A 20,392-nucleotide genomic window follows, 5' to 3' on the forward strand; every position below is an offset into this window, starting at 1 on the left:
AGTGAATTGACTTGGGAAGTGTAGGATTGCCTTGACAGTACTGACCCCTTGGAGTTTGAAGTCACCAATTTCAAGTGGTACCTGTTAGATGGCTGTACTCTATTTTTCTCTAACCATTTTTAGCTTTAAGGTACAGATATTGAGTTGGTGGTAACATTGAAGATAATCAGTGTTGAGAATTTGCCAGGTGAATGTGATGGAGGGAATCGGGTTAGGGAGTTTGCGGCTGTGTGTGCGAGTGACCCAATGAAGGGCTCTGGAATTCAAGATGTGTAAGGATGAAAATGAGGACATGAAGATGATGGAGAGTGCAAAGTTAGCATCAATGCAACTGGAGGTCCTGGACTGAGAGAGCAGGGTGTTGGGAAAATACATGTGCACATGGAAGCCACTGAGAATTATTTCAGAAACTCTGGTGGAGACTATGAATTAAGTCAGGTGCCTTATTTGACATCACTGGAGAAGCTGTGAATAGATGGCTGCAATAAAGGAGAGCAGGTACTTCATAAGAGTCTCCTTTTGCCTTGTTTGAAGGAAGGAGGCAGGAATAATGACGATTCTGGAAGTAGCTGCAGAACACCCATCACCCTCTGGCCTGAAGTTATGTAGGTGTGGGGTGAAAACAAGCACCACTTACCTTCAATATATTCTGAAAATAGAAGGAATTGTGCAATGCTATTTGGAAGGTAACTATAAACAGTTTAAAAACATTGTGATACTTGAAGTTATTTGTAGATTTGTTAGTGGAAGCTTCTACTACATTATCTGCTATTTATGGCTTAACTCGGAAGTATATAAATGAATTTCAAACAAATGCTCAAGCCCTTTTATAAAAGCAAGGTCTCTACAAATGCTCTAAAAAAATTAAAATTAAAGTGAGGAAAAGCTACATAGCATATATGTGTGAAGTTACTGAGCACAAGTCTGATTAGTCATCCTACTTGAGATTATACAGAATTACCATAAACCTAGAAATAAGAAATTAGGGATAAATCCACTGGCTGCTTTGGATAAGTCAAGTCCGGAATGCTAGATGTTTTCATTTTTAAAAGATTTCTTAAATTTTATTTTCCCCAAAAATATACTCAGAACAAATTAAAAGGGTGAAAACCATAATAGTATCCCCTCTGTGGAAAATGGACGGGAAATGCAGAGAAAAGAGAAATTATGAAGCAGATATTCTTTCTAAAAATTTTCACTCTTGCTGGTATATAATAGAAAAAAAGCAGGGAGAAAATGACAATGTGAAATTTTGATTTAGAAAAACTAAAATCTAGTTAAACTGACAATAAAACAGCACATTCGCGTTCAAATAGTATTTTAGAATTAAGTTGCCCTTGCATCTAAAAAGGTGATTACGCTACTAACATTTTGGGGTGTTATGCAGCAGTAACTGCTGACAGAGTAGTCGGATTAGCCCATTAGATCATCCTCTCTGACTCTGGTATAACCTAAATGGTTTAAGGTGAACCATAATATGAAGTGGAAAATGGGAGTTAAGACTAATGAGAACTAAAAGTTATGGTATGGTTTCTTCACAAATTTACAAAAATGAGGATATTCTTTGAACTGGATCCAAGCCCAATAAGCTTAGATTAAGCCTATTTACCTTCAGTTTACAATCTTCAAAATGTATGAGGTGATACTGTTTATTCTTCCATAAACTGGCAAGTGTCCACATGATGCTTCTATAGATTTGACTTAAAACATTTTAGAGTATCCAAACCAATTGTACCACATCATTTATGCCTAAAGTATCTCTTCAGAATGTTGTTAGATGGCAAGTACAACGTAATTAACAAGGATATGCAGAATGTTTTCTTTGGTTGGCAAAGCAGTCATCATTCACACACACAAAAAGGCCAATGGCACAAATAATTTAAAAAACACAACTCTACTATTTTAGGATTCTTAACTGTTGCAAAAGGTTTAATGGTCTGACATAGCCAATGAATTTTTCTTTCAATGAGAACAGCCAGGATTATCTTGGCCATTGCTAGATGTATTTTCTCACATTTTAAGCCCATTTCTTTCTCAGCACCCTCACCTGGCTTTCAAACAGCTGATTGCTTAGATCAAAGTGACCCAAGATCTACTGTACACTCCACCCACAAAGAGCTTTTTAAAAAAATCTTTCTACTCAAAGTGTGTTCTATGAACAAAGAGTATCACAGACCCCATCTATGCCTGCTGAATTACAATCTGCATTTCTAATGAAATCCCTAAGAGACTATTCTTACTTTTTTATTTTTTTTTAGTTCTTAACACTTAGCTGTAACTTGGGGACTATGGCAATGAGATTCCCCATTTTTTTCAGCAGTAAGGCAGCTAGTCTTAATAAGAAAAATAACTACTTCACATGGCATTGCTCAACCCCACAGTGCACAGCAACGGGCACGAGAGGAATGCCATACAACCTTCTGGAGCCTTGACTCACATTTGCTATGAGGCTATGAATCACACATCCTCTTCTTCCTCTTGCATGCTATCAGACTGACTCCTCTCTTTCATGGCCCTGCTGTATATTGATAACTATCAATCACAGACCCAATAACATTTTATCCCACATTTACATGTTTTTTTTTTCTTTCTACCAGACAGTACATATTTCCAAGATAGGTACTGAATCTCTTATTCAACTTTTTAAAATCCAAAGTCAAATACAGTGCCTGGTATAGGGTAGGATTTCAACGGTGCCCTCTTTTTAATTAATGGATGAAAATACTAACTTGGTTACTGATTAAGTAACTAATTTGTGAAATTTCAAATACATGCAAAAACATCTTACCTACTTCTGAAGTTTTAAAATTGTAGTATATATTTTCAAGTCAATTTATTCCTCCTATAGTCTACTTCTTTTAGGTTGGTTCCAAAGATTTCAGTCCACATGTTAAAAATTATATATTCATACAAAAGTTTACATATTTTTTCATTTCAAATGCACATGCTTCCATTAACATCCTGTCTTTAATCATCTTTGAATCCCTAATGATTCTTATAGTTTTTGGTATATAATATGTACTCAAATAATTGTTGAATGAATAAATTATTTTTTAAACTACCATAAGTTTGTTAGTACATTATAATTAATGAAAACAGCTCCAATGCAAAACATTTTAATAGGTTGTCAAATATACAGTTATTAGAATTATCTAAATATCACTTATAAAAATCAGTATATCACATTAGATGATTCTAAAAAATAAAATCACACATTGACAATAACCCCTGCAGTCCAAGAATACCCCCCCATCAATAGTACAAATTACAAACACATTAAAAAAGACATTTAAACCAAAGTAACTTTGACTAGACTAAATACATTCATTCATCAAGTACAATAAATTTAGCATAGTCACTAATAACACAATTTTAGGTGCAATTTCACATGCTTTCATAAATCTTCCAGTACAGCTCCCATAGTAAAGTGTCTTTGTGCACGCCATTTTCACTTGTATGCAGGTGCATCACACATCATACTTAAGACTATTCACTTCATAATTAAACTTGTTAATATATGTTGTAAGTGAACACTAGGACAAAATTTAACCCCAATGACAAAGTTTAACAATTAAGGAAAATTCTTGAAAGTATATTGTCATTTGTTTAATCGCATGAATAGTTTCCTCTTACTAGATGCTATCAAAGTAATAATTTAAATATTAACTCCCAGAAAACAGAAACTCCAACCTTCCTAAAATATTAACAAGCATTTTAAGTAACAATAAAATCACTCTGTAAGTCAGAAAGTAATTTCATATTCATTGCCAAATTTAAAATACCGGTGATTTGAGGACTGAGGCCTAAAACGTTTGTACTAAATTATAAAATACAATGTAAAAAATGTGCAGTAATTTGCTTGTGAATATATAATGGAATGTTTTTCACAGTAATGTTATGTTAAAACACTACTCTAAATGGACAGTCTAAGTAAACGTACCTTTACCAACAAGAAAACTGAAAAATTAAGCCCTTCTTATGCTGTCTATAATTACTACCTGAACTCAAAGTCATATAGAGGTTATAGTGCTGCAAAGTATTATTTAACCTCTCTAACATTGTTAGTTGCTTCACCTCATCTCAATAATTACTTTATCTTTACACAAACTCAAATGCTTTTTAACTTTATTATCTTTAAATGAATATTTTTCTGTATCTCTATTTTAATTCAGTCCCCAACCCCACCCCATCTCATCTAGACAGAATGCTGGAAATAGTTAGGGCTTTGTCTGATCGGTTCACAACTGTATATTCACAGGGGCTAAAAATGCTTGGTGCATGGTAAATAACCAGTAAATATTTTTGAATGAACTAAGCAGCCTAGTCTCTATAGGCAACTCTACTCATTTTCCCAAAACATTTACCTCCTCACACGATCAAATTGGCAATTTTTTAAAAGAAACTGATGTCTATGCTAACATTATAGGATGTAATGGAAGGATAACTGAGGCTACACATGTATCAAATCAAGGTTAAAGGCACTAGATAAGAAAGATTATTACAAAGCATTGTAAACAATTTTTAAAGAAAATCAAGCTTAAGTATAAAATGTCATACTGCTACGAGAAAGTAGTACTAAAACGATGACAATGTTTTTAACAGTGGACAAAATTTATGTAATTTCACAAAATTTTTTCATTGTTTTACCATTTTCTTTTATCTTACATCTTCCACAATATTCTAAATCCTAAAAATAAACGTTTTCAGATGTATGAAACAAGAAAATTGCAACTGAAATATCTCTGAAAATTAATTCCTTTTTCTTATGTTATAAATTTGATAGATGTTAGAGAAGATATGGACATCACCTTGAAAATCATAAAATAGTAACTTAAACTCAATCAAAATCAGAAAAAAAAGTTCTTATTCAGTTGAACACAATCTAAAGCCCCATAATAGCAAACTGTAGTGTAAGAGGCATAACTACAATCTGTCCAGAGACATGAAACAAAGAATAATGAATACTGAGTTGAAAATACCACAAGCTCCACGTTAGAGCCATTTAATATATACATTTTCACAACTGTTTCTTGAAAAACTATTTAGATAAAATATTTATCATCAATTTTTATTTATTTGAATCTATGCAACTTCCATCCATATTAAAATATCAATTAATGTAAATACTTTATTATAAAACTATTATACAATTTAAATTTTTATTAGAGAAATGTATTATTCACTCTCCATAATTTCTTAAAGTTCTTTTTATGAGTGCATTCCATAAGAAATACACTAAAACCATTATCTGTGTTTTCCAGTGGAATTTTGATAATCCTATTAACCCAAACTACATACTTATTATGCTTATTTCTTAAACATTTACATTTTTAAATATGCTTGGTGAATAGTGATCATTCATTTCCACAGTGCTAAATTTCAGCATAATGCTAAATGCCTGGACTAGATAGTAAAATAGTCACATGTAGATTACATAAACAGACACTTATTCTGTTAGATGTAAGCTTACTTATAAAGTAACATAAAATGAGCATTGGATAACAGTGATAAAAAATGTAAACAGAATTAAATGTTAATCCCTTCCCTGAAAAACAAAAGATAAAAGCGCTTCTTGTTTTATTAAAATAAAACAAAACATGATCTATTTATTGTATCAAAAAGGTAAGACACTGATTTTACAAAACTATATTTCCAAATATGGATAAAGAAAATCTGGAACAGTTGATTCACACTTTATTGAGCTAAAATGTGCAAAAAAAATCTAATAATACTTAAATGTATTAATTCATTGTATATAGGCTGATACTATCCCATATAAAAAAAAGCCTCTTGTTTTGTTCAGATTCAAAATAGTGTCTAAATATCTGAACATAAGATTTATTGAACCACTATCCAAACAACAACAACAACAAAAGTCTATGTTGTAGGAGAAATAAAGTAAAACTAAAAAATTTGTGATTATGACTTAAAATTCATCCCTACAAAAAAAGCAAAAGCCAATACCCATTTAGGCAGTAGAGAAAAATAAGAAGTCCCTATGGAAAATACTTACAATGACTCTAAATAAAAAATTACAATAAATCAAATTTTCCTGTAACAAAATGCATATAAATTTTAAAGTTATTCAGGTTTAATATATTCACTAACCACAAAAATCACAGAGCATTGTGTACTTCTGTTTGGGCTCAGGGTTTGCAAAGTATCCTCAGAGAGAGTTAGGAAAGTGAGATAAACAGATAATTGTGATACTATCTTCCGCACACCAAAAGAAGGCGTTTGGACTTAAAAGTTTAATTTGTAATTTTTTGGGAAAAGGGAGGGGACAATCAAACAATTCACAACTCCCAGGAATATGGCAAAACTGTTAACTACTTAGATGTGTTATTAGTGGATCAAATGCAAGTAATGAGAGCATAAACATCTAACATTTGCAAATTTAACCTCAAAGTTTTAAACGTTTTCAATAATAAGTAGTTATTTTTTTAAATGTAGTGGATATGAAACACAGATAATACATAACTTAATTTATCCAGAAAAAATAACATTGCTCCCCTCCATGAAATTAAATAATTTCTCTCTTGAATATAATATGAAACTATTTTCAGTAAAAGTAAAATAGAAGCGTGGATTTAGATGTGCACCAAATTCTCTATAATGTACTAATTTACATAGTACTTTTGACAATACTCACAATATTGAATGTTTCCTTCACTGCTTATTAGAATTCTGAGAAACATCAGTTTTAGCAATACATATATATACTACTGTTTAACTAAATGGAAACATATAATGAATTTTTCAAAATCTCAAATGTTATTTAAAGAAGAAATAAGACTGCTTCAATCATCTACCTTTTTGAAGGCGCAGTTAGAGGAAAAGTTATTAAATGGTTCATAACACTTTCATAATGTAGTAAATATATATTCCAATTTGCCCATAAATGAAAAATTTTTAAAGAAAAATATTTTGTTCCTTCCAAGTAACTGCTTTCTTCTTGTCCTAGCAAGAATTATTATTAGTGCCCTTAATTTCAAGATTTTTGTTGTTGTTGTTGTCCATTTCAATTACCTTTTTTATAAAGTATAATATTTTGAAATATGGATATAAATGAAAATTAAAGGGGAAATCTGCTTTTGGAATGCAATAATTCTAAATCATTTCACTAAGAAGCACCTTGTGATATGCTGGTCGGAACTTTTAATATAAAACCTAAACAGTATTTATTTCTGAAGTAGAATTTTCTCCAGTTTTAATAACTTCATATAGCAATACTAAGAACATCAACCTGTGCTTTCTAGATTTTTGAAAGTGTTCTCATAATGTAATGAGTTTAGATATGGCTCATTGTAAAGGTTACGGGTGGACAGAGATTTCATGATAAACTGGCTACAGAAAACTAAACTCTTAATGACTGAATGGTTTGCTTGAGCCAAATAGGTGTTTAAACCATGTACCACCATATTCCCTGCTTAACATTCCAAAGTTTCTTTATTCTTCATAGTTTTCAAATGAACAAATAATTAGTTTTTCCTGAGTAAGATTATAAAAAAGTTAACCCTTCTACCAAAAGTATAAAGACAAATAAAATGTAGACTCACAATACAAATTTTTTACATAGCATTAGAAATGCAGAGATATTGATTGCTGCTCTTCACTGATTGCCCCATCCCTTAAAAAGACTGCAGCAAAGGATTCAATTGTCTAAAATACTCTGAAGTACAGTAATCAAATGCTTCAGCCCATAAACATATCCCTCATCTATTGTGTTGCTAGGGAAAACATGAGCAAAATCTATCATTCGTACTTCTACTTCTGCAATCTCTTGGCAACCAGTGGGAAGATGGTAGAAAACTTTTTCCAGTTGGGAAAGTACATTTCCATTTAAATGTTCCTGTGACAAGCTTTTCCACCCATTGTCTTGCTCTATCTTTTCAACTTTCAATGAAGTCTGACTGTGATGCTTTTTTGAATACATTTTTCTGTGACGAGCATACATCTTGGACAAGCTTTTGCCTACTGAAGCTTCTATTTTTCCATTCACTGTGGAACTTAACACTCGAAAATTATTATTGTACTCCAGTACATCTGTGTCTGAGAGTTGTCCTTTGGACAAAAATTTTTCTGCCAAAGTTCTGTCATTCGATTTTGTAGTAGTTGGCTGAGATGAACCTTCATAAACAAATAGTAATGAACTTGCATAAAAGTTAAGCTGCTTCTGAGTTTCAAACCACTGCAGAATACTCTCAATCTTCTGAATACTGGCGGCAACAGCATCTTTTCTTAAGCAGAATCCATTATGAAAAAACCTGGAAACTCCTATAAAAAAGAAAATATAGTATTATTATAATATATTATTAAGACTATAATAAAATTATGAAATAGTTATCATTTGGGAAGTAAACTCATCGTAGATACAATTCTCCAATTTTTTCCCATCATCCCTTGCAATTAACTGAACAGGCAAGAATTCTAGTCAGACACAGAAACTTGGACCTCAGTTTAATTTCTGTCGAAGATATTCTTATTAGGAAATATTTAAATGACACTTATGTCAAGTGAAAATATTCAATTTAGATAAAACTGATAGACCAGTAGTTTAGTTCTCTCTCTATATAACATTCTCAAGAAATGTGATTCCAAAATTTGCTTCATTCACTATTGTAAGAGATTTTTAGCAAGATTACTTATAAAACCTAGAGTCAAATCGTAACCATTTTTAATGGGGTCAGGAGCCCATTACCAAAATACCAAATCATAACTGTAGTAAATTTCTGTTCTCAATAATATTGATTAAATCAGTCTTTTCACAAGTTAGGCTCACTTTGGGGATTAGCACTACTCCAATTTGAGTGTTATCCAAAATGGAGACTTTTACATATTTTAACCTATCAGATAATTAGGCCTCTTAAAATTATTTATGCCTATTTTATCATATTTACAAATTTATGGGCATTTACAAATTAATTTCTACTTTTAAATAGCTTTGGGACAGAAACTACTAAATATATTCAGATTAGCTGGGGAAATATTTTAATAAAGAGCCAATCTCCATATTATCTTACTATTGGCCAAGGCAAATATTAATTGTTAAAATCACACTATGGGATGCTTATTTTCTACACATAAAATAAAAATTCTTCAAACTCTTCACACTATACATAAGCTGCTCCCTATTTTAGGTAGAGCTAAGAATAAACTTCCAACAAAATATTATTTGCAGATATCTAGGATATCATTGCTTTTGTAATATCTTGCCCATAAATATTTTAGGGGCATATATGTTAACAGACTTTATTTGAACTACTTTTAATGCCACTTGTCTATTTATAATATAGTTCTAGAAGCTTATAATACACACCTCAACTAACTACACATGGGAAATTTTAATAAAGATAAATTACATGGTACAACACACATTTTAAACTCTCTTATGTAACAAGCAGTTTTAATATGCTATGATCAGTGTACTAAGATTTTAAAAACAACCTGGACTAGATGATTGGATCAAAGATGTTCATTTTTTAACCCATTTCCCATTTAGAAAAAAATAAGTGCAACTTGCTGCCAGCGTTAATTTTACATAAACACGCTCTTTAAGACTGAAGGAAATCTGACTGGTTTTCAATATGAAAATAAAATATAAAAACTTCATGGAGTTATTACTAAACAGAACTTGTCTCTAATCCTAATGTTACAGAAATGTATATGATGACCAGTATTTAATAATTTTTTTTGTGTGGTAAATTTCAAAGCACTGAACAACACAAAGCGGAGAACATCTAGGATTTGACATTTTCAGCAATCGAGAATTACTATATTTTGTAAATGGAAATACCACGACTAAAAACAGAATGCTATAAGTAGAAGTACGTCATTTGTTTCCAAAGACTATCAATACACTAGAGTGATATGAAAGTAATAATTAAAGCAAGCTATTTCATAGCAAACTTTGAGGGTAAGGTAAGGACTGCAATCTGCGAGTTATTTCATGGTAAACACTGCAGCCGCAAGCACCACCGGCGAGTATTCTCAGGGCAAATGGGAGATGGGTTAAAGAATATTAATAAATAATAAATGAATTAAAATGTAAGAGTTCACAGACCCTTGGTTTTGGTGTGCCATGAACCAGGGATTATGACTAATTCTGTGCATCTAAGGTTCATTTTTTTTTTAAAGTTTGTTTATTGTGAATTGAATCATTATACCAAAAAAAAAAAGAGAACTGAAATCACTTTAGAATTGTTTTGATAACTGTGTAGTAAGAAAAACATTGAAATATGCCTTTTCAATCCTTACCATCCTTTAGAGTTTCTTTTGTTAGGCTTCTTCCATAGTGTTGATTTTGTGTCTCATAGCTATCAGAATGAACATGATAAACCTGTCAGAAAAAGCACTGAATATTAAAATCGAATAGAATACTCCTTGACCATATAGGACTTATCCCAGCAATGCAAAGATGGTTAAGATGGGAAGATCTATTCATATAATTCATTCTAATGGACTGAAGAAGAAAAAAAATCATACCACCTTTTCGATGGATGCTAAAAAGGTATTTAACAAATTTATATCCACTATTGATAAAAACTCTTTAAAATGATGAGTATTTTCAATATGAAAAATTATCTACCTCAATCCACCAAGTCAGTTCAAGTTTAAAGTGAAAATAAGGAAGCATCTGCCCTAAAATACAGGAAGCTTCCACAAAAAGTATTCTACCACAATGTCCTTTTATCATCATTACTATCTAATATTGTTCTGTAGTTTCTAGCAAATGCAAATAGATGAGAAAAAAATTAGAGGTATAATAATTTGGAAAGGAGGAGGCAAAAATATTACTCTTTGTAGATAATGGTTGTATACTAGAAAATCAACTGAAAAACTAATACACAAAATAAAAACTTGAAATAACTGAATAAAATTAGTAAACACAAAATAAACTTTGATATATACAAATAACTGATTAGAAACATAATGGAAGACCCCATTTACAAATGCCACAAAAAGGAAATAAAACATAGAAATAAACTAAATAAAGGTAAGAGCTAAAGACATTTTTACACATTCCTGAGATATACACACACGCCCATGTTCTCAGAGACAAGACTAAACATCACAAAAGATACCAATTCTACTTAAATTAACCAGAACTAAAATGATATAATAAAACACCAACAATTTCTGTAACCATATGTTAATTCTAAAGTTTATACAGAAAAGTAAGAATAACCAGGATAATTGAAATAAGATTAATAAGGAGGGACTAACTTTGCCATCCTACCGTATAGTAAAACATACCTCATTTACAGTTTTTCCAACTAATTGAGGACTGAATGACAAATAAAATTGTATATATTGAAAGTATACCACATGATTATTTGCTATATACGCTGTGGAAAGCTTACCAAGATCAAAATAATTAACATATCTATCACCTCACATAGTTAACTAGTTTTCTGTGTGGTGAGAATGCTTAAGATCTACTCTCAGCCAATTTCAAGCATACAATACTGTATTTTAACTACAGTCACCATGCTATACATTAGATCCTCAGAACTTACTCATCTAACTAGAACTTTATACCCTTTGACCCACATCTCCCATTTCCTTTCTTTGTCTGGCTTATTGCACTTAGCATGATGTTCTCAAGGTCTATCCACATTGTCTCAAGTGGCAGGATTTCAAATGTTAAAAAGTATGGCATTTCTTTTGGGGGTGAAAAAATAATCTAAAGTTGAATGTGGTGATGGCTGTCCAACCCTGTGAATATACTAAAATTAATGAACAGTATACTTTGTCAGCAGTCCCTAACCTTTTTGGCACCAGAGACCAGTGCCCCTATGAGAATATAACACCTAATGATCTGCAGTGGAGCTGAGGCGGTGATGCTAGTGCTGGGGAGGGCTGCAAATACATATGAAGCTTTGCTCATTAGCCCACTGCTCGTCTTCTGCTGTGTGGCCTGGTTCCTAACAGGCCAGGGACCAGCACTGGTCCGTGGTCTAGGGGTTGGAGGCTCCTGCTTTACATGAGTGAACTGAATGGCATATAAATTATATCTTAATAGAGTTGTTATTAAAAAATATATACATCAGACAGAAGAATCTCTATTTGGCGAAATGACTCATCCCAGGAGAGCCAAATCATCCAATGCCTTATTTATCTTATATATGTATCCTAAGGCAATCGAAACCCACTGAAGAGTTTTTAAATAGGGGAATTCATGATTAAATATACTTTTGCAATGTTTGGAGAACAAATTGGAAGAGAGCAAAACTGAACTTGAGATATCAGTGAAGAGACTAGAGCCTGGAGTAGGATAATGGTGATAACAGGACTCATGAGATGTTTGGTTATTAAGATCAATAGGATTAATGGATGGCTCTGAAAGGTGACTATAAGGTTTCAAGTTTGCAAACCGGATATATGGTGATGCCATTTATTAAAATAAGGAATAACAGAGATTTGTTGCTTTTGCTGTGGGTTTTAGTCTATGAGAGAGATGAGTGTATCATTTTTTTTATGTATTAGTTCTAAATGTTTTTAAGTTATCCAAGTAAAATGTCTAGGATGCTATTAGATATATAGATTAGGAGATCAAGGAAAAAGAAGCTGAAGATATGCATTTGGGAGTTACCAGTGTTAAGCGAACAAAATAAGAACAAAGGACATTACTTAGAAATAGAAAGAAAAGAGAGGGAGGCAGTAAAATGGAATAGAGTGGAATACCTCAACGTTTAAAGAATAAACAGGAAAAAAATAAGCTGGCAAAAAAAACTACTAAATGGACTTTGGAAAAAAACAGTAGAGGGTATACTGTTATGGACACCAAGAGGAATGTTTCAAGGAAGACCAAGTCACCCTTGAAATCTCCTTTTCAAAGTGAAGTAAGGTAAGTAATGAAAAATGCCATTTGGATTTAGTGACATGGTGATGCCATTAGAACCTTGGTGAGGAACCAATCTGGTGGCATGATAGAGCAAAAGCTAGATTGGAGAGTGGAAAGTAAGACAATGGAAATAACTAGTTTGGCTGCAAAGGGGAGGCAAGTTAAATCCACTGCTGGGGAGCAGAGCAAGGTAAAGGTGAGTTTTGATATTTTGTTTTTTAAAAACTTGAGTTATTTGAATATATATAAAACAAAAGGAAAGGAGTAAAGAGAGGAAGAAGTTGAAGATATAAAACAAGAAAGAAATCAACAGTATTAAGTTCCTGAAGACGTGGGAGGGAATGAGATCCAGAGGGCATAGGGAAGTCCTTAGATAGAAGGTTGGAAAATTCTTCAATGTGACAGGAAGAAGAGAGAATGAAAGTACATCTGTTAGCAGGAAATTAAAGGAAATCCTGCTTTTATTTTTTCTGAAGCAGAAGGCGAAGTCCTCTGCTAACAGTGAGAAGGAAAGTGGGAGGATGAGATTTGAAAACAGTGAAGATTTAAATAGTTGCCAATTCAGATTTCTGCGGGATGCTTTTTTTCCATTTGTTTTAAAATTCATTATTCTTTTTCCTTTTACTATATACCCACATTTATAGTTTTCGAAATGAAATAACCGCATCAATAATTTCTGTGGTTTTATTTACAATCAGAATATCAAATTCAACTGTGCTGTTGTAACCATCACATTAACAATTCATCTACAATGCTTATTAACTATACTGTTTAAAGCTCAAAAGGTAGATCTGTATATTGTTGTACATGATGAATTTCAAAACTACTCGTTATGCTTATACTGGTATGCAATTATTTATCATGTCTAAAAATTTTACCTCCACACATCTAAAAGACATACTATTTGTTTAGAGAATTTTATTCCACATTACTTAACTGTGGCATATTGTTTGCAAAGATGGCCTCAACGATCCTTCCCATCTTGTGCATACTGCCATTTGTATTGTGACTTCCCTATTCCCACCATTGAAAGTGGAGTTTATTTATCCTCCTTATCAATATAGTCCAAACTATACAGTTCCAGAGAAGTGACAAGTAACTTTCTAACCTAGACTTTAAGAGCTCTTGTAGCTCCCACTCTCACCTTCTTGAAATGTGGTACACAAAGAAGCTCCAGCTAGCCTCCTGGAAGATAAGAGACCATATGGAAAAAAGGCCCATCCAAAAGTTGTACAAACTCCCAGACATAAGAGTGAGGTCATTTCAGATCTAGCTCCACTCAAGCCATCAGATGAATGCAGCTACATAAAGGACCCTATGTGAGATCAGAACAGAACTGTCTACCTGAGCCCAGCTCAAACGCCAACCCACAGAATCGTAAGCAAATGAAACAACTGTTTTTAAATCACAGTCTGAAACACTGACCTAATTTTAGCTTCCTTTTTCTTTTAGAAATATAGAAAAATTATTGAATATATAAACTTAGCACTTTCCTCATGGGAAAAATCACAGATAACATTTACTTATCATATTATTTTACACCTAAACTTAAAGCTTCTTTAAAACAAAATTACCAGAGTCAGAGTCTTGAGGTTCAGCCATTTGTTCATTTATTTATTAATCACATACCATGTACAGAATAATTGCAGACACTGACCAAATATCAGTGAATGAAAGAAATAAAAGTCTCTGCCCAAACATAGAGGAATTATGGACAACCCAATTCCAAAATATATTATCCTCTGATATGTTATTATAATGATATCTATAATTTTCAAGAGACGAATATGTAACAAGAATAACTCTTACCCTCATGCCAAGCACCAAGAACCCAATCTCCTCCATTAATGGGTACTTGCTGACCTGTTGTTGAATCTTCTCGGATGAGGCAAAAGGATCATAGCTTTTTCGCCCTATCTTTACATCCATTATACAGGGCTTCTTAAATTTATGGGTCACGTCTTCCAGTTTTAGGTATAAATCTGTAATAAAAGAAAAATTTTATTTAGTAATAGGCAAACACATTACTACTCAAGTAACTTCCAGGGGAAACGAAATGAGGAAAACATAAAACTAAGAAAAAAGTTCAATCAAATCCAGTCCTCAATTATTATTACTCCACCTGGAAAAAAAAAAAATTATAACCAGTATAAATATCACAGGGAATCTCTTGCAGGAGGTGAATTAAATAATGTGTAACCATAAACAAAAGGCAGCAAGTAGATATAAAGTTTCCAAGGACATTGAAAAGGCAATGAGATTACCTCAAAAGCTGTTCCAGAATGCAGTCCCTTTTAAAATACAACTTATGTCATCTATGCCTCAGTAGATCTCTTAGTATTTTAATAATTTTTTAAAAGCTTATTCTTCATTTAAAATAAGTAATAGGACTAAATCCTTCCAACAGAGTATACAACAGAAGTCTAGGTTAAGAAAAGTGAACCAATCCAAATGATGGTCACTGCCAAATATACATTCTAGTCTTACTAAGTCTCAAAGGAAAAACAAATATCTTGCTTTTTAAAATACAAGCATTCCTTATAAGTTCATTTATGAATCACTTTGGCAACCTGCATACATATTCCTAAAGAAAATGATTATAAATATAGATTCAAGTAAAAAATTGTAAAAGTCACAGTTATCACACTACCTGAACTACCGATAGTTTTAGTTTGAAAGTAAAAGTACAAGTGCACTGAGGGAAGGAAGTAAAGAAAAAAATTCTTACTCCCCTTCCTGGGTGAAGAATCTCCCCAAAGTTCTGAATGATACTGTAATTTTAAGTTATCAATGTAACAAGTATTTTTCCTAAAAACTTTTCCTCAAAGACAAAAGAGGTTATATCTGCTTTTTATCAAAGTAACAAATAAAGTTACAGAAAATGTATATTTTCTATGAATTAAATAAAAGACTACCAGGGAAAAAAAAGACACATTTTTAATGTATTTTCTTTTTTCCTGTCCCACCAAGACTAGAATAGTTATTAAATTACAAGAAGTCAGTACTGAACCAAAAGTGAGAACAACTCTGGTAGGGCTTGAAAAAGCTTTAAGCTCCTTAAATTTAAGGCAGATTTAAGTAAAAGAAATAGATAAATTATATCCCTTAGTCAAAGGAAGATGATGGTGAGAAGATTATGACTGTGTAGAACTAGGTGAAGTCAAGCCCAAATATGACAAAAAAAGGAACTGCAGCCTAAGAGACCAGCACCAGCATTATAAGGAAACCTTCACATTATAAAGAAAAGATCTCCCAAACAGGTATCTTCAACATGATAAGAGAAAACAAAAAGTCTGGACACAGACATGAAATTGCTAACAGTGAAAGGTAATGGGACAAATGGACATATCCTGATTAAGAAAATGGAACACCCTCCCCACCACCCTCTAACTCCCAGTTTCTGCACTTTAAAAGATAATCACAGATTTCCATCTGTAATTCCCATGAAAAGATGGGAAAGGAAGCAGCATAAGACGACTCCCTTCAGATTCTCTCTTCCCATCTCTAACTACCTTGAGCATTAGGAAAGGAGAATTATTCATCTGCTCTACAGCTGTATAAAAATTTCAGTAACAAGGCTTTTATTTCAAATATCAGAAAAGACTAATCGATCTTAATATAATAGATCACTGGCATCACAAATTTATTATCATTAATTTCCCTAACTCAAGAGACCCTAAATGTATTACTGAGGTAAAGCTATATACAAGAGTATACAGTGAGTGAACCTAGCTGACTATTACAGCATCAATATCTCAGTGTAGGGTTATTATTTTCTACTTGCCAATTTGGTAGTGATTAAAAGCAAACTTTTTTATAATGAGACAGAAATGACAGCTACAGTAGGGTACAGCAAATCTGAATATAAAATCCCTATTTCTTCCTTCTCCTCTTGGGAAGAAGAAAAATACAAATGATGCAAACTCTATATACAGCAAGGTTACAATAAATGTTTGATGGATAAATGAATGTCTGCCTTTCTCATTCCTACTGCCCAGTGGGGCTTTGGGCTTAGCCTTCTTTACACTATAATAAATCGAACTATTCCTTCAGTAAACAAGCTTGAGTATTACGGGTTTTATTTGACATTTATTTTGACTAGCCAAATGTGTCTTTCTTTACCATACTTTCAGGTTCTTGATATATTTTATATGATTGGAATTAATAAATAACTGCTAGATTATGATTAGCCTTAAATTAATAATCCTTAGGTTAAAGTATACTGAGAGTTGGTTTAGTGTTTTTGTTTAAATCTCTGGCCTCAATTTTTTTCAGTGAAAAGTGAAAATTTTAGATTGTCATTTCTATCATTCCCTCTAAGTTATAAACACCAAAACCTGCTTTAGAGATGCAGTTTTTAAGAAAGAGTATATTAAGTACCTAGAAACTTGCTGTAAGTGCTTCTGAATAAAACAGGTAAATAGAAAAATGGGACATAATCTGAGCCCTGAGAGCTTTACTGATTTTTCTACAAATCAATATCACCAGAAATAAATCTGAATACTAACTCTCTCTGAAAAATGCTATTAGCAAATTATTTCACTAGAACAGAGTTTAATTTGAAGTAGGGCAATTTTGAGATTCAGTAACTTAAATGATCAAAGGCATTTTACTACAGTGAAGCCTCACTTACAAGGTGATACCATACACTGGATAACAAGAAACAGTTTTTCGGTTAGGCCTCTCGGAGTATATACTGAAGCAGTAATTTTTAAATTTCTAGATAAACAGAAAATAAGTTCAAAAACTCATCCAAAAAGGCTGACAGACTAAGATAATGTACCATCTGGAATACTTTTGGTTCAGAGGAAATAGATTAACTACATTAAAATGATGTTTGAAAAATAATTATGATATAATTACTTGTATGCTATAACTTGTAGTAGAGAGAGTTCTATTTAAAAAATGAGAGCTGATTTTTATATATATACACATCTACAATGTGTATTTGTGTGTATATAAATCGTAAAGATAGCATAATGACTACTAGATTTATTTTTTTAATTCTGGAAAGCTCTTATGAAGGCAACAGATTCTGATAAAGCCAGTCTGTCAGAGGTCCAAGGACTGGCATTTGTGAACCTCAGATCTAAGAGAGCTACTGTAAGGCTTAGTCAGTCTTGTATTTGTATAATAAATAAAAGGACATGTACTTTTCACATATTAGATTAAATAGACATAATTGACATTTACAAAGCCTTTCATTCCAAAACGGCTGCTTATACATTCTTCTCTAGCGCACATGGAACATTCTAAAGGACTGAACACATACTGGGACATAGAGATAGCCTCAACAAATATAAGAGGACTGAAATCATAACAACCATATTCTCTGATCATAATGTTTTGAAGCTGGAGATCAACTGTAAAAAGAAAGCAGGAAGAACCACAAATATATGGAGATTAAACAGCATGCTACTGAAGAATGATTGGGTCACAAAAGAAAAAAAAAGAGATCAAGAGATACAGAGAAACGAATGACAATGATAGTACAACACATCAAAACTTTTGAGACCCAGCAAAAGCAGTCATAAGAGGAAAGTTCATATCAAAAAACAAGAACAAGCCCAAAAAAACAACCTAACACTTTGTCATAGAAAACTAGAGAAAGAAGAACAAGTGAAGCCTAAAATCAGCAGAAGGAAAGAAATAACCAAAATTAGAGCAGAATTAAATGAAATCGAGAACCAAAAATAATAATAACAATAAAAATAAATAAATAAATGCATCAAATAGCTGGTTCTTTGAGAAGTTCAATGAAATTGACACCCCGCCCCCCCGCTAGATTCTCTAAAGAACAAAGAGAAAAAGATACTAATAAACAAAATCAGGGATGAATGAGAAGCTATGACAGATACTGCAGCAATACAAAAGATCATACAAGAATACTATGAAAAAATATATAACACCAACTTTAACAACCTAGAAGAAATGGACAAGTTCTTAGAAACCTAGACTGAATCAAGAAATGGAAAATCTAATAGGCCGATCAGCAGTATGGAAATTGAAACAATCATTAAAAACCTCCCAAAAAGTTAAGGTCCAGGACCACATGGCTTCACCAGTGAATTCCACCAAACATTCAAAGATTTAATACCTACTCTTCTCAAACTCTTCCAAAAAAAGCAAAGAAGAGGCAATACTTCTTAACCCATTTTATGAGGCCAATATTACCCTGATAGCAAAACCTGGTAAAGGTAACACAAAAAAGGAAATTACAGACAACATCTCATGAACACAGACATAAAAATCCTAAATAAGATACTAGCAAACTGAATACAACAATATTAAAAATATACACAATATCAAGTGGGTTTCATCCCAGGGACACAGGGATGATGGTTCAGCATAGGCAAAATGATTAATGTGATATACCACATAAACAAAATAAAGAATAAGAATCATTGCATCATATCAATAGTTGCAGAAAAAGCTTTCAACAACATACAGCATCCATTTATGATCAAAACACTTAAAATAGGTATGAAAAAAAATTACCTTAATGTAATAAAGGCCATATACGACAAACCCTCAGCCAACGTTATACTTAATGGTGAAAAACTAAAAACATTTCCTCTAAGATCAGGAACAAGGCAAGGCTGTCCACTATCATCACTGTTATTAACTATAACATTGGAGGTCCTAGCCATCAGGCAAAAAATAAATAAGTAAAAGGCATCCAAAAGGAAATGAAGAAATCAAACTGTCACTTTGTGGATGACATGATTCTCTATATAGAAAACCCTAAGGACTCCACAAAAGAACACTACTAGAAATAATAAGCAAATACAGTAAAGTTTTACAAAATCAATGTTCAAAAATCTATAGTATTCTATACTCTAATGATGAAGTGTCAGAAAAAAAAATGGAAAAAACAATTCCTTCTGCAATTGCAACAAAAAGAATAAAACACCTAGGAATAAACCTAACGAAACATGTGAAGGACATATATAATGAAAACTATAAGACCCTATTAAAAGAAATTGAAGAAGACACAAAGAAATGGAAATGGAAATATTTCGTGTTTTTGGATTAGAAGAGTCAACAGAGTTAAAATGTCTTTATTACGCAAAGCATTATACAGATTTAATGCAATCCCCATCAAAATCCCATTGGCACTTTTTAAAGAAATAGAACCAAAAAATCAGATTTGTATGGAAGCACATAAGACCCTGAATCGCCAAAGCAATCCTGAGAAAAAAGAACAAGGCTGAAGACATCACTCTGCCCAACTTTAATTATACTACAAAGTGACAATAATCAAAACAGCATGGAATTAGCAGGAAAGCAAACACACGGGCCAGTGGAACAGAATTGAGAGTCCAGAAGTAAATCCCCACTTATATGGGCAAATAAGTTTCAACAAAGGAGCCAAAAACATACAATGTAGAAAGGAAAGCCTCTTCAATAAATGGTGCTGGAGAAACTGGAAAGCCACCTGCAAAAGAATGGAACTAGACTGTTGTCTATCACCACACACCAAAATTAACTCAAAATGGATTAAGGACCTGAATATAAGACCTGAAACAATAAATCGCATAGAAA

The 20,392-nt window shown here is 32.5% G+C and overlaps 1 protein-coding gene across 2 annotated transcripts in view; it reads right to left on the reverse strand.

Moving 5' to 3' along the window:
- Nucleotides 1-3,100: 3,100 nt before the first annotated feature.
- The window catches only part of IPMK (inositol polyphosphate multikinase), a 46,505-nt gene continuing 29,213 nt past the window's right edge, over nt 3,101-20,392 (reverse strand). For both annotated transcript variants that reach the window (XM_039871833.1, XM_039871832.1), the window contains exons 4-6: nt 14,657-14,829; nt 10,258-10,339; nt 3,101-8,277 (exon numbers count right to left, since the gene is read on the reverse strand). In XM_039871833.1, coding sequence (XP_039727767.1) covers nt 7,655-8,277; nt 10,258-10,339; nt 14,657-14,829 — 878 coding nt within the window. In that variant the 3' untranslated portion in view covers nt 3,101-7,654. The remainder of the gene's footprint in view (nt 8,278-10,257; nt 10,340-14,656; nt 14,830-20,392) is intronic.

The sequence above is a fragment of the Pteropus medius genome, unplaced genomic scaffold (assembly GCF_902729225.1).
Source record: "Pteropus medius unplaced genomic scaffold, Ma_sr-lr_union100, whole genome shotgun sequence".
NCBI classification, from domain to species: Eukaryota; Metazoa; Chordata; class Mammalia; order Chiroptera; family Pteropodidae; genus Pteropus; species Pteropus medius.